The sequence below is a fragment of the Bos taurus genome, chromosome 20, assembly GCF_002263795.3.
Source record: "Bos taurus isolate L1 Dominette 01449 registration number 42190680 breed Hereford chromosome 20, ARS-UCD2.0, whole genome shotgun sequence".
NCBI lineage: Eukaryota > Metazoa > Chordata > Mammalia > Artiodactyla > Bovidae > Bos > Bos taurus.
In genome coordinates this window covers 36,968,578-36,983,000 of record NC_037347.1, presented here as the reverse complement: position 1 = coordinate 36,983,000, position 14,423 = coordinate 36,968,578, and the positions used below count along the sequence as shown (strand labels likewise).

Here is a 14,423-nt window from a genome sequence, read left to right as displayed (position 1 = left end):
TAGTGGAATATTACTAGGCCTTAAAAAGGAGATTCTGACATATGCTCCAATAGTCATGAACCTTGAGGACATCATACTAAGTGAAACAAGCCAGTCACAAAAAGATAATACTACATAATTCCACCCATATGAAGTTCATGGAATAGTCAAACTCACAGACACAGAAATGAGTTTATAGATGAAATAAGTTTCAGGATCACAGCCAGATAAATTCACAGATTCAGAGAAGGCAGTAAACCAAGTACAAAATATTAAAATGTTAATTCATGCTAAACTTCTGTTTAAATTTTAAATTTTAAAAGTCTGGAGTGGTATGAAATGGTACATGTACTCCATACTATAATATCCAGAAATTAGTGTGTCACGGATAAGAATAAAAGCAAATGTATCTTATGATAATGGACATCTTTTTGTATGTATTCATTTGGGTATTAAATGTCAGAAAACATAACAAAGCTTCTACCATCACTTGGTTTTACTTTCACTGATGAATACCAAGCGGGACAAAGGTCACAATTTTGTGTTTCAAGATTCACATCAATAAAGCTGAAGGACAGACATTTTACTAAATGACTTCAAAATATACCCAATATTTCAGAATTTGACTTAAAGGAGCTTGACATTTATGAAAATTTATCAAAGATAACACCTTTATTGTCCTATCAAAGACCTCCCATTTCAATTTTGTACTGAAAATTACTTTTGAGGAGAACAAAGTTTAACTATTTAAGATGGACAATTAGTATTTATTATGATAGCGGGCAGGAACAGCTATTGACTTTCATATGAACAAGCTCTTCAATGAAGAAACAAAATACAGAAACATACAGCACAGTAAAGGCTGCTATAAAATTCTATGTAAGGGAAATATATGTCCAATGCAATCACATAAAAACAGTGCATAAAACTGCACGTTTATATTTATGTGAATTAGTATAATTTCAAAATGGCTATATTTCAAATGACTACACTTCAAAAATTCCTACTAAGGTCTTGTAAACAAGTGAATCTCATCTATTATTTCCTTCTATAGGGAGATGTATTTTAAAGAGATGTATATTAAATTTAAATCAATCAATTCTGCTTGTCAGTAGCCATGATTAAACACCTAGCGTACTGAAGATGAAATCTGTTTTAGGTTATACAATGCTTGTGAATTCTCTTAGGATTTATTCTGTACTCTGTTCTCATGTCCATGGGCTACCGGGACTAAGAAAACACACAGACTAAAAATGGTTTTTACATTATATTCAGGAATTATTGGAAAATGTATAATGCAAGAAACTTCAGGTAAATCAAGAAAGACTAATAAAAAGCAAGATAAAATTCAAGAATTTAACAATTTTGAAGGCAGACTCACTTATACTATAGTGAGTAAACTGTTAAATATTCCTAATCACTTTTTATATTTCTAATTAAAATTCAGAACAAAACTTCAACAGGAAATTTAGTACCTAAAATATGATCTCCAACAGTCCTAAAATATTTGGAATCCATGGATATACAAACATAATTTCATCTTTCTATTTTTAATTCTTACCAGGTTTTGGTTTCACAAGCCCCACAGCAAGAATAGTCTCACTAAGCCCATCAAAATAGGCAAGGTCTCCTCTGTCGATATTAGAAGGAAAACATGTTATACATACAGAAAAGCTTTTATCTTATACTACTCTTTAAAACTGTAGAATATGTACATACACAAAAAAGACTATAGAACCAGCAAACAGAACTGTTTCAGTGTCAAGAGCGAGGCACAAGGTCTGCTTAAAGCTACACATAAACCATGAAAAGGGGGAATGCTGGTTTCCACTCCAAATATCCTCCCCAGGTTTGCAAGTCTCCAGTGACAGCAATCCACTGCTGTGGCAGGTCCAAGAAGACCCTCTCAGAAGAATACACAGTAAGGCTGAACCAGACTTTCCACATGGGCAGGGACTACGCTTATCTTATTCAATACTGTTCAAGCACTCAATGGCCTCTGATCCATGATAAGCTCAATGTAGCTGTTAAATGGGTATGTTAGATGCCAACAGAAATATAAAAATTTTCATTAACATGGAAACCCTCTTTAACTAAATTATTCTCACATCTATATATTTCGTAATTTTTTTTTTTAGGTTTTCTTGAAGAGATCAATGCCTAAATTAAAAGGTTCTATTCTTTAGTGCAAAAATGAATACATATGTGTAATACAGCAAACTGGGGCAACGTGCATGATACATGAAGAATAATCACAATATTATATCACTGCTATTATGACATATACCATTTCAACAATAAAAATAGCTAGGAAAAGTTTAAAGAAGAAAAAAAAAAAAAAAACCCCAGCCAACAAAATTGGTTAACTTTCAAGTTCTCAAGTAGTATCAGTTTTGATTCAATGAGACTGTATGTGTGTTTCTAACAAGTACATTAATTACTTAGGAGCAAGAGTAACAACTATATATACAGAACTTTCTCTAGTTATCTCGCCCCTCACCTAAAGATAATGTGATGGAGAAACGGAAGACAAAAATTTTTTCCAAATAGCCAAGAGTAAAACCATCAGATCAGGGCTTTCCTGGTGGCTCAGTGGTAAAGAATCCATCAGCCAATGCAGGAGACACATGGAGCAACAAAGCCCAAGCGCCACAATGATTGAGCCTGTGCTCTGAGCCTGGGAGTGGCAACTACTGCAGCCCGCATGCACCAGAGCCCCTGCTCTGCAACAAGAGGAGCCACTGCAATGAGAAGCCCGCATACCGTAACTAAAGAAGGCCCTGTTCCTCGCAACTAAAGAAAAGGCCCTTGAAGCAATAGACCCAGCACAGCCAAAAAAAAATGCAGCAGATCAATAAACTTTAATCAAGAATGCTTTGGGCCTTCACTCAGACCCTTTTATATACATTTAATTTACACAAGGTCAAGCCCACAGAATAACAACACACTGCTAAGATAAACTAACAACCTGCCACTCCACATAGATATGCAGGGAAAACAGGTCTTTCAAAATGTCAAATCAAAAAAAAAAAAAGGAAGTCATACTATCTCTCAAAGAATCACTGATAGACTCTCTTTACTACAGGGTATCAGTTTGGGAAACAGACTCCTACTCAGAGTGGTACCCGGATCCCCAGCATCACCTGGGAGTTTGTTACATGCAGGTCCCTAGGTCTTCCTCAGAATGACCATAACATAATCCACATTTTAACCCCATCCCCAGGGAGTATGTATACTGAGAAGTACTGACTTGGATGAAAGATAAGCCAGGCAGCTTCTAATGAGTAGACTACTTGTTACAAGAAAGATAATTTAAATCTAATCATGCTAAAGCAAACCAGCCATAAATACATACCCATCTTCGTAGTTCCACATGAATATGTCACTGTCGATGGTGAGCCAAGCTCTACTGATGGGAGGGAACACGCCCATCATGCAGTTACACTGCATGTCTGAGGTGGTATGGATGTAAGGCAGAATGATTTCAACCCCTCTTCCTTAAACTTGTTTCAAAAGATTTTTTAAAAAATCATATAAAACCACATAATTAAAAAACCATGACCTATTCATTCTTCAGTAGAAAGAGCAAATGAAACATCTTTATTTCCAAAGAGTTTAATGAAAGCCATAGTGTATGACCAAAACACTTACAATTTATTGTTTCTAAATAGGCTACCTAACCATTTAAAATATACACAAAATAACAAATGTAATGTTTTTGCCATTACTAACTTAAAAAAAAAATCTTGATTCTGAGTAATACTGAGCTGACATTTAACACTGTTTTACTGGACCAGTTTTTCCAACTGTATGAGAGAGTGATAAAAACAAAAACCACTTGGTAAGCTAAAGTCATAGCTAGGTGATAATCTATATATAATCCTCATAGAAACTGAAAAATAGACCAAGATTTATGTAATTATATGACAATTAAACAACTGTGAAAACAAAATCATTTTCTAATTAAAGGAAATATTTCTTGTATTAACAGAGGATTAAAGAATATTAAGAAACTATGCAAGAGAAGAGTGAAAGATAAGATGTATTATGTATTTAGTAACACTATTTTACAAAGTCTCAAAGAGACAATGAAAATTAAAGGGAAAATATCAATTAGATTTTACTCTATTTACTTATTTATTTATATTGATTTTTCTATTTATTTTTACATTTTCCAAAGTTTTCCATTTCTTTTCTATGTCACATTATATTGAAGCATGAAACCCTTTCACCCTCAATAGATTAACATAGTTTTGAAAGTCTTAAATTTTTCATATAGGATCTTGATGTCTTAATCATGAGAGTTACAGATTGATTTTTATAAAAGCTTCCTAGCAAATACCTCTATAGTCCTTTTATAGGGTATGCCACACTTTAAGAAAAGCAAATAAAATCTTACTTTTAGAAGATAAGAAATCTCCTCTAACTTCTCAGTCTATGAAGAGGGCATTAGTACTTCAGTTTCTTATACCCTTAGGTGTAGATTTTTATTGTAATCCTTGGAAATGCAATCACTAATAAACTAAGACACCCGTAAGTGTGAAAACACACCAAAAACTTTTTGGGGGGTATTTTCAGAAGGAAATACCTAGAATTTTTTGCTTAAATATTTTCAGAGCCACTTCCCAGTTTTAAATGTTAAAATAGGGGGGAAAAAAAAAACCATCGGCCTTTGAACTGAAAAAGCATGGTAGGAAAAACTTCCTTTCCCCACCCTACTTAATAGGAAAGTATCACCTTACCATACGTCATTCAAAAATGCAGAATTAATTGTAAACAATTCACTCTCCTCAATGTCCCTGAACAATTAAAATATGACTCAATTTTCAACATTCAATTTTATTATGAAATTTTCTAGGCACATGGCAAACTACCCATGTACTTAAAAGTATTTTAAATAAAATCCTTACATGAACTTGTACACAAAACACTAATTAGACACAAAACAAATACTGTAATAATGAAAACACTAAGTTTTAAATATTTTAAATAGTTAACACAAAGGAACAGGATACGTCCAAACTGTTCAACAAGTTCAGGTGGGAGAGGAACTCTTCGGATGGAACTGATGTCTGGAAGGTTGGGTACTGACAGCAAGCCAGGTCCTTGCAGGGGATAATCCATATCTGACATGCCAGAAACAGTGGGATTATCTACAAAAAATAAAATGAGAAACAAAGCATTTATTTAAAATAACCATGTCCTGGGCATCAAATGGGCAAGCAGAAGTACTGCAGGCTACAAAAATAAACTTGTGTGCCTGGTGGTTCTAAAGGCATATAGAGAAAAAAGAAGTTCTAATCTGACACAAAGGAGGCCTGAGGAATTCTAGTGTTGAGATGGGGTGCAATTCCTGGTTTCAACACTGAAAAGGCTTTAACAAAGACTTGTCTCCGCAAGAAAAGAAATGGTTAGTTCAATAATTTATAGTGTTTTTCTATTATTTTACTAATCTGAAATGGGAAAAAAATCATAAAACTGCTTTAGAGATAAAAACAACTGTGGACAAACAAAATACTGACTGAGGAAAAAACAGCATTTCCTTTCCCACTTAAAAACAACCCATGCCTTTTCCCATCACACATTCCCCCATCCCCTCATGCGTGCATGCTCAGCTGCATCTGACTCTGTAACCCCATAGACTGTAACGTGCCAGGATCCTCTGTCCATGGGATTCTCCCTGCAAGAATACTGGAGTGGGTTGTCATGCCTTCCTCCAGGGGATCTTCCCAACCAAGAAATCGAACCCAAGTCTCCTGTCATTGCAGGTGGATTTTTTATCCACTGAGCCACCTGGGAAGCCCCACCCCCTTCACCAATACAGGCACACTTCAGAAATGTTGTGGGTTTGGTTCCAGACCACTGCAATAAAATGAACATCCCCAGAAGGCGAGTCTCATAAATTTTTTTTGATTTTCCAGTGCATGTAAGTTATGTTTACACTATACTGAAGCTGAAGCATGTGACAGTATTGTTAAAAAAAAAAAAAAATGTATACACCATAACTTAAAAATACTCTATTACTAAAAAATGCTAACCATCATCTGATTAAGGCAGAGTTGTCACAAACCAATTGTAAAAACACAAAAACAAAAATCCGGTATCTGCAAAGTGTAATAAAACAAACAGCAATAAAATGAGGTATGTCTGTAATACCACAAAAGCAGTATTTTATTGGGGAGGGTGGAGAGGAATCAGACTACTCTATAAAGTGTTCTCAACTGGCAACTTTTCTCTTCCGCTAAAGCCTAGACACTAAGGGCAAGAATGGGATGGTCTAGTCCCTCCTAGTCCTGAACAAGGTGTTTTAGATCTAACTAATCATCTATTTTCTGCCTCTCTAAAGTACAAAGATGTTGGGGGAAAATGACATACAAAACAATTTTATGAAAAATTTAAAAAGTTATACAACTAGAGAACAAATTCAGTCAATCCCTATGTATTGAGTATCCAGCTTCAAAAATTACCAGTAATGTGCCGTCTCATGTTTTATATATATCAGTCCTATCCACTTCTTCCCTAACGTATTTTTTGAAGCAAATTGCAGACATTCTATTTAATATTAAAATATAATTTTTGGAGACACTTCACTATTTTTTAATTTAAAAAGTTTTTTTTTTTTTGAACACCAAAAACATTTTGTAATTGGGGTGTAGCCAATTAACAAGGTTGTGATAGCTTCAGGTGAACAGTGAAGGGACTCAGCTATACATTTCCTGTAGAACACTGTGCTTGTTAAATGGCAGTGGGAAAACAATGGAATCACGAAAGCCTACAGAAAGAAAGTGATATTTAATGGAGCCTGGAAGAACAGCTTATTAGGCAAAGAAGAACATTCTAGAAATGAAGACGAATACATGAAAAATCAAAGAGGGGGGTCTCTTGTTATAGTAAACGTGTTAAATTCAGTGTAACTGGAACAAGGATGTAAAGAATAGGATGGAAGAAGGAAAAGATTTGGTTAGCGAGGCAGCTGTATGTAAAGGTGGACAGGTTGAACTGGGGTGAGATATGAAGAGAAGACAGAAGATATGGACTGTTTTCAGTTTGCTTTCAGAAATAAGGAGGTCAAAGGGAGTGGTGCTGTTCAAAATGAGAGCTGCTAACAGGTCACTCAGTTCTTACAAGACAAGCCCACGGGTGAGTAGCTGTCAGGAATAAATACTCCTTGCTTTGTTCCTGTCTTTTCTCTGATTTTAAGTCAATGAATTTTATTAAACTGCAGGAGCTGTCTTTTAGGTTTACATTGCAAATACTGTCGTCGTTTAGTTGCTAAGCCAGGTCTGTCTCCTTTGTTAACCCCATTGACTGTAGCCTGCCAGGCTCCTCTGTCCATGGGATTTCTCAAGCAAGAGCACTGTAGCCGGTGGCTATTTCCTTCTCCAGAGGATCTGCCCAATCCAGAGATCAAACCCTCATCTCCTGCACTGGCAGGTGGATTCTTCACCACTGAGCCACCTGGGAATCCTCCTGCTTAAAATATCTTGGTTCATGCTTGCCAAAACCTTGTGCTTTTCTTATTTACTCTCCTCAACTTTTCTCCAATTTCCACCTCACACAGGGGTCACTTCTTTTCTAGCAACTTGTGTGATTCTATGTGCTATGAGGAGCCTGACCTTAATTTAAAACCATTAAACAGAATATTGTACTGACACCTGTCTTTTGTTGGCACAAAATCTGCCCTACCCTCCCTGTTAACCCATCATCATTTGTTTCCCTGTTCCCTTCCTTCATTCCGCTTGTAGTTCTTTTTCATACCCTTCAGCATTTCATATTACAGTAACGCTACACATAACAAGGCATATCTTTCAGCGAACATAGTAAATTTCCAAATTAACTTCGTTTACTCTTCGGTTTTACTCCGATAGTAACACGAGATATTAACAAAGATGAAACTTGGATCAGGTGATCCTCCTCATCCAGTCTTAGCGATAAACACCTGGAGGTAGTGAGAAGCTCATTAAGGTTAAAATATTTGCCTCTTTCTGCCTCAAATGGGGGCTTGCTCCTCATTCCCAGCCTCTCAATTGCCTGTGATGAAGGGTGAGAGAAGGAAAAAATAGAAAATGGGCTCTTTTCCCCTTTAGGGCTTCTCTTGTGGCTCAGACGGTACTGAGTCTGTCTGCAATGAGGGAGACCCAGGTTTGAGTCCTGGGTTGGGAAGATCCCCTGGAGAAGGGAATGGCAACCCACACGAGCGCCCTAAATTCTCAGGATGTCTTCGTCCATTCACCCTGGGGATGAGACCTATTTATGGAGTCAGATGAGAGTCCTTTGGGTTGAGAAACAGTCACCAACTGGGCAACGATCACTCACTTGGAGCAGACACCATGAGCAGCTCGGAAAGGTCCGGGTACATGCGGTCTTCTTGCAACTGACGGTCGATGAGCCGCCCCGCATTTTCCAAAGCTTCCTGCAGGGCTGCGGCCGACGTGGAGGCCGGCATCGCCGACCCCAGCAAAGAAGACGGCATATCCAAAATCGAAGACAACAGCGACCGGAGAAAGTCAAAAAGCAAGGAGAAATAAGACAAAACCCAAGACGCTAGCTCAAGCCCAAAGCTTAGAGCGCGCGCGCCAAAGGACCGCCCCGGCGCCACTGCATGACGCACTTCCGGTTCATCGGGTGGGGAATTTGAAGCTTGCATCTAATTTGGCAGCTGGGAAGGGGAACTTGAGGGGGTGGACGTTAGGGGTGGAGCTAAGTGAGAGGGAGGTGGCTGTTTGGGGAGGGGTGGGGAAGTCGGTGTTGTCTTGGAGGAAGGGAGAGACGGAGGTGGAAGGGAAAAGGGGTGGGGCCAAGGGAAGGGGAGGGACGGGACGGGGGTCTGTAGGGGTGGAGAGGAAGGAGGGGTGGAGGGGCCGGGTGAGTGGGAGCCGGTTACTGCGGGTATTGCGCAGACTTGCTCGTGTTCTGGTGGGTTCAGCGCGCGCTTGGATCCGGGTGCCTCGAGCTTCGGGTAGCGGAAACCCGCAACAGCACCTATTTGAGTCTCGTGTCAATTTGTTTGATGCTCCAAGTAACTTCGGACTTCTCTGGTGGCTCAGACGGTAAAAGCGTCTGCCTATAATGCGGGTTCGATCCCTGGGTTGGGAAGATTCCCCTGGAGAAGGAAATGGCAACCCACTCCACTACTCTTGCCTGGAAAATCCCGTGGACGGAGGAGCCTGGTAGGCTACAGTCCATGGGGTCGCAAAGAGTCTGCAAAGAGCGACTGCACTACCAAATAACTTCTGAGAGTGTATAGGAATTGGTAACAGAAAAAGTTGACACATAAACCAAAATATCGGTGTAAATCAGGCTTTCTAGTTCCGTGTCGCCACCAGTTGATTTTGTGGTACGTTTAGGAGAAGGCAATGGCACCCCACTCCAGTACTCTTGCCTGGAAAATCCCACGGACGGAGGAGCCTGGTAGGCTGTAGTCCATGGGGTCGCTAAGAGTCGGACCTGACTGAGCGACTTCACTTTCACTTTTCACTTTCATGCACTGGAGAAGGAAATGGCCACCCACTCCAGTGTTCTTGCCTGGAGAATCCCAGGGACGGGGGAGCCTGGTGGGCTGCCGTCTATGGGGTCGCACAGAGTCGGACACGACTGAAGCGACTTAGCAGCAGCAGCAGCACAGTGAAAATTTATGTTTACGAAATCTTAACTGGGTGCAGAGATCTAATGCCTTGTTTTATTTCTCATTGCAGAGGGGAAGCAGATGATTCTAATTCACTGTTTCATCCCCAGCGCATAGTAGAAGGACTGGTATAGAATAGGCCACCCAACATGCTTTCCTAGTAGCTCAGATGGTAAAGCATCCGGCTGCAATGCAGGAGACCTGGGTTCGATCCCCGGATTGCTGGGGAAGGAAATGGCAACCCACTCCATTATTCTTGCTTGGAGAATCCAACGCACAGAGGAGCCTGACTGGCTACAGTAAATGGGGTCGCAAAGAGTCTGACACGATGGGGCGAGTAACACATACACCCAACATGTCATCAGATGTTGTGGGATTCTTAATTTGCATCAGGCATACCTGTGCTGGGAAGATGGGGCGAGTAACACATACACCCAACATGTCATCAGATGTTGTGGGATTCTTAATTTGCATCAGGCATACCTGTGCTGGGAATATCAAACTGAAACAACGTTCGTGTTCTCATGGAAACTCTCCTGTCCTCATGCAAGGACACAGAGGCAAAAAGCCTGAGTGTATCACTTTGTTTTCTATAGAATATGTAGTAACTGAAGTAGAAGGGTAGAAAAGGAAAAATAAACCCATCTGAATATAGAATGCCAAAGAATAGCAAGGAGAGAGAAAAAAGCCCTCATAACTGAACTATGCCAAGAAATGGAGGAAAACAATAGAATGGGAAAGACTAGAGATGTCTTCAAGAAAATTACAGATAGCAAGGGAACATTTCATACAAAGATGGGCACAATGAAGGACAGAACCTGTATGGACCTAACAGAAGCAGAAGATATTAAGAAGAGGTGGCAAGAATACACAAAAGAACTATATTAAAAAGGTCTTACTGATCCAGATGACCACAGTGGTGTAATCACTCACCTAGAGTCAGACATCCTGGAATGTGAAGTCAAGTGGGCCTTAGGAAGCATCACTATGAACAAAGCTTGTGGAGCTGATGGAATGCCAGCGGAGCCATTTCAAATCCTAAAAGATGATGCTGTAAAAGTGCTGCACTCAATATGCCAGCAAATTTGGAAAACTCAGCAGTGGCCACAGGACTGGAAAAATGTCAGTTTTCATTCCAATCCCAAAGAATGTTCAAAGTACTGCATAGTTGCACTCATTTCCCACGCTAGCAAAGTAATGCTCAAAATCCTTCAAGCATTGGAGAAGGAAATGGCAACCCACTCCAGTGGCTTCTGTCTATGGGGTCGCACAGAGTGGGACATGACTGAAGCGACTTAGCAGCAGCAGAAGCAGGCTTCAACAGTATGTGAACTGAGAACCTCTAGATGTAAAAGCTGGATTTAGAAAAGGCAGAGGAACCAGAGATCAAATTGCCAACATCCAGTTGGATCATAGAAAAAACAAGGGAATTCCAGAAAAACACTTCTGCTGCATTGACTACACTAAAGCCTTTGACTGTGTGGATCACAAAGTGATGGGATTACCAGCCCACCTTACCTGCCTCCTGAGAAACCTGTTTGCAGGTCGAGAAGCAACAGTTAGAACTGAACATGGAACAATGGACTGGTTCCAAATTGGGAAGGAGCGTGTCAAAGCTATATATTGTCACCCTGCTTATTTAACTTCTATGCAGAGTCAGTTGAGTTCAGTCGCTCAGTCATGTCCCACTCTTTGTGACCCCATGACTTGCAGCACGCCAGGCCTCCCTGTCCATTACCAACTCCCGGAGTTCACTCAGACTCATGTCCATCGAGTCAGTGATGCCATCCAGCCATCTCATCCTCTGTCGTCCCCTTCTCCTCCTGCCCCCAATCCCTCCCAGCATCAGAGTCTTTTCCAATGAGTCAACTCTTCACATGAGGTGGCCAAAGTACTGGAGTTTCAGCTTTAGCATCATTCCTTCCAAAGAAATCCCAGGGCTGATCTCCTTCAGGATGGACTGGTTGGATCTCCTTGCAGTCCAAGGGACTCTTTAGAATCTTCTCCAACACCACAGTTCAAAAGCATCAATTCGTCGGCGCTCAGCTTTATTCACAGTCCAACTCTCACATCCATACATGACCACTGGAAAAAAACATAGCCTTCACTAGATGGACCTTTGTTGGCAAAGTACTGTCTCTGCTTTTCAATATGCTATCTAGGTTGGTCATAACTTTCCTTCCAAGGAGTAAGCGTCTTTTAATTTCATGGCTGCAGTCACCGTCTGCAGTGATTTTGGAGCCCCCCAAAATAAAGTCTGCCACTGTTTCCACTGTTTCCCCATCTATTTCCCATGAAGTGATGGGACCTGATGCCATGATCTTCATTTTCTGAATGTTGAGCTTTAAGCCAGCTTCTTCACTCTCCTCTTTCACTTTCAGCAAGAGGCTTTTTAGTTCCTCTTCACTTTGTGCCATAAGGGTGGTGTCATCTGAGGCATATCTGAGGTTATTGATATTTCTCCCGGCAATCTTGATTCCAGCTTGTGCTTCTTCTAGCCCAGCGTTTCTCATGATATACTCTGCATATAAGTTAAATAAGCAAGGTGACAGTATACAGCCTTGATGTACTCCTTTTCCTATTTGGAACCACTCTGTTGTTCCATGTCCAGTTCTAACTGTTGCTTCCTGACCTGCATATAGGTTTCTCAAGAGGCAGGTCAGTACATCATGACAAATGTTGTGGGCTGAACGAAGCAAAAGCTGGAATCAAGATTGCTGGGAGAAGTATCAATAACCTCAGATATGCAGATGACACTATTCTTATGGCAGAAAGTGAAGAGGAACTAAACAGCCTCTTGATCAAGGTGCAAGAGGAGAGAGAAAAAACTGACTTAAAACTCAACATTCAATAAAACTAAGATCATGGCATCTGGTCCCATCACTTCATGGCAAATAGATGGGGAAACGATGGAAACATTGTTTCTTTATTTTCTTTATTCTTTATTTTCTTGGGCTCCAAAGTAGTTTTGGAAGGTGACTGCAACCAGGAAATTAAAATGCTTGATCCTTGGAAAAAAGCTATAACAGACCTAGACAGCATATTAAAAATAACTTTGCCAGCTAAGGTCCGTCTAGTCAAAGCTATGGTTTTTCCAGTAGTCATGTAAGCATGTGAGAGTTGGACCATAAAGAAAGCTGAGTGCTGAAACTGATGCTTTTGAACAGTGTTACTGGGTCTTTCCCAATAAGTCCGCTTTTTGCATCAGGTGGCCAAATTATTGGAGCTCAACTTCAGCATCAGTCTTTCCAATGAATATTCAGGGTTGATTTCCTTTAGGATTGACTGGTTTGATCTCCTTGCAGTCCAAGTGACTTTCTAGAGTATTTTCCAACACTGCAGTTTGAAAGCATCAATACTTTGGTGCTCACCGTTCCTCCTGGTCCAACTCGCACATCCATACATGACTACTGGAAAAACCATAACTTTGACTAGACGGACCTTTGTCAGCAAAGTGATGTCTCTGCTTTTCAATATGATGTCTAAGTTCGTCATAGCTTTTCTTCCAAGGAGCAAGTATCTTTTAATTTCCTGGTTGCAGTTATGGGGAAGATTGAGAGCAGGAGGAAAAGGGGGCAACAGAGGATGAGATGGTTGGATAGCTAAATGGACACGAGTTTGAGGAAACTCCAGGAGATGGTAAAGTACAGGGAAGCTTGGAGTCCTGCAGTTCATAGGCTTGCAAAGAGTCGGACAAGACTTAGCGACTGAACAACAAAGGGATTTATTTCTCATTGGCAAAAATGTGTAGATTGTAATTGTTCTTATTTTGATTATAAAGATGTGTTAGAGCCTAGTTATGATTTCAAATTCATGGTCCCAAATCACAGTTATATTTGCACCAACTCAATAAGCGTTCATCCTGCATGCCACACTAAAGACTGCACATGCCACAACTAGAAGACCCAGGGCAGCCAAATAAATAAAAATTAGAAATTTAAAAGTAACTTACTTAAAAGAATAATGTCTAATCCTTGTTACTGTAAAGAACACATTTTATGAAAAATTTGATCTCCTTAAAGGTTAGTTGTGATGTGAAGTTTGAAGCCATTCTGGTGGCTCAGAGGTTAAAGCGTCTGCCTAGGATGCGGGAGACCCGGGTTCGATCCCTGGGTCGGGAAGATCCGGCGGAGAAGGAAATGGCAACCCCTTCCAGTACTCTTGCCTGGAGAATCCCACGGATGGAGGAGACTGGTAGGCTACAGTCCATGGGGTCACAAAGAATCGGACACGACTTAACTTTCACTTTAGAATTCTGAGGATTAAGTGTCACTTGGTCGGTAAATGCATTTTAGGAAGTAAAAAGAGTTCATAGAAACCCCAGATAATCCCTTTATAACGGGTTTAATTGGACACCCGGCTCTGTGGCGCCTATACCTCGCCAGCCCGCTAGGGCGGCGCAGCCCAGGGAGGCCTGTGTCCCTCCGCGCAAGGCGCCTCTCTTGGCCTTGGCGGCGACGCTGACGCTTGAAGGCGTTACTTCCTGCCCGGTTTGCCGGGTCTTCGGCAGCTGTTTTGTGCTGCGGTTGTTGCTGGTTTCTTGGAGGGTGGCCGAGCATGGAGCGCCCGGGGCCCAGCGATGGTGGGTTCAGTGAGGCGAGCACCTGTAGGATGGGTCGGGCAGGGCGGGCGGCGCTGGTTTCGCCCTCTGACAAGGCCTTTTCCCTTTTCTCTTTCTCAAATGACAGGCTCAGACGCCTCGGGACCAGACCCGCAGCTGGCGGTCACCATGGGCTTCACGGGGTTCGGTGAGTGACTGCCCTAGACATGGTCTCCTTTTGCAGAGGTTTTAAGAGTCGCAGGTTGGGAGAGACATCCG

At 41.0% G+C, this 14,423-nt stretch overlaps 2 protein-coding genes across 4 annotated transcripts in view; one reads left to right on the top strand and one right to left on the bottom strand.

The window, feature by feature from the left end:
• The window catches only part of NUP155 (nucleoporin 155), a 51,717-nt gene extending 43,138 nt beyond the window's left edge, over positions 1–8,579 (bottom strand). For 2 of the 3 annotated variants that reach the window (XM_024981235.2, XM_024981236.2), the window contains exons 1-4: positions 8,296–8,579; positions 4,995–5,132; positions 3,335–3,431; positions 1,541–1,611 (exon numbers count right to left, since the gene is read on the bottom strand). In XM_024981235.2, the coding sequence (XP_024837003.2) occupies positions 1,541–1,611; positions 3,335–3,431; positions 4,995–5,132; positions 8,296–8,452 (463 nt within the window). In that variant the 5' untranslated portion in view covers positions 8,453–8,579. The remainder of the gene's footprint in view (positions 1–1,540; positions 1,612–3,334; positions 3,432–4,994; positions 5,133–8,295) is intronic. The other variant, NM_001192107.3, reaches the window with a different exon arrangement.
• A 5,526-nt stretch (positions 8,580–14,105) lies between these two features.
• The window catches only part of WDR70 (WD repeat domain 70), a 278,539-nt gene continuing 278,221 nt past the window's right edge, over positions 14,106–14,423 (top strand). The window contains 2 exon segments of the mRNA NM_001076238.2: positions 14,106–14,186; positions 14,293–14,352. Of these exon segments, the coding sequence (NP_001069706.1) occupies positions 14,162–14,186; positions 14,293–14,352 (85 nt within the window). The 5' untranslated portion in view covers positions 14,106–14,161.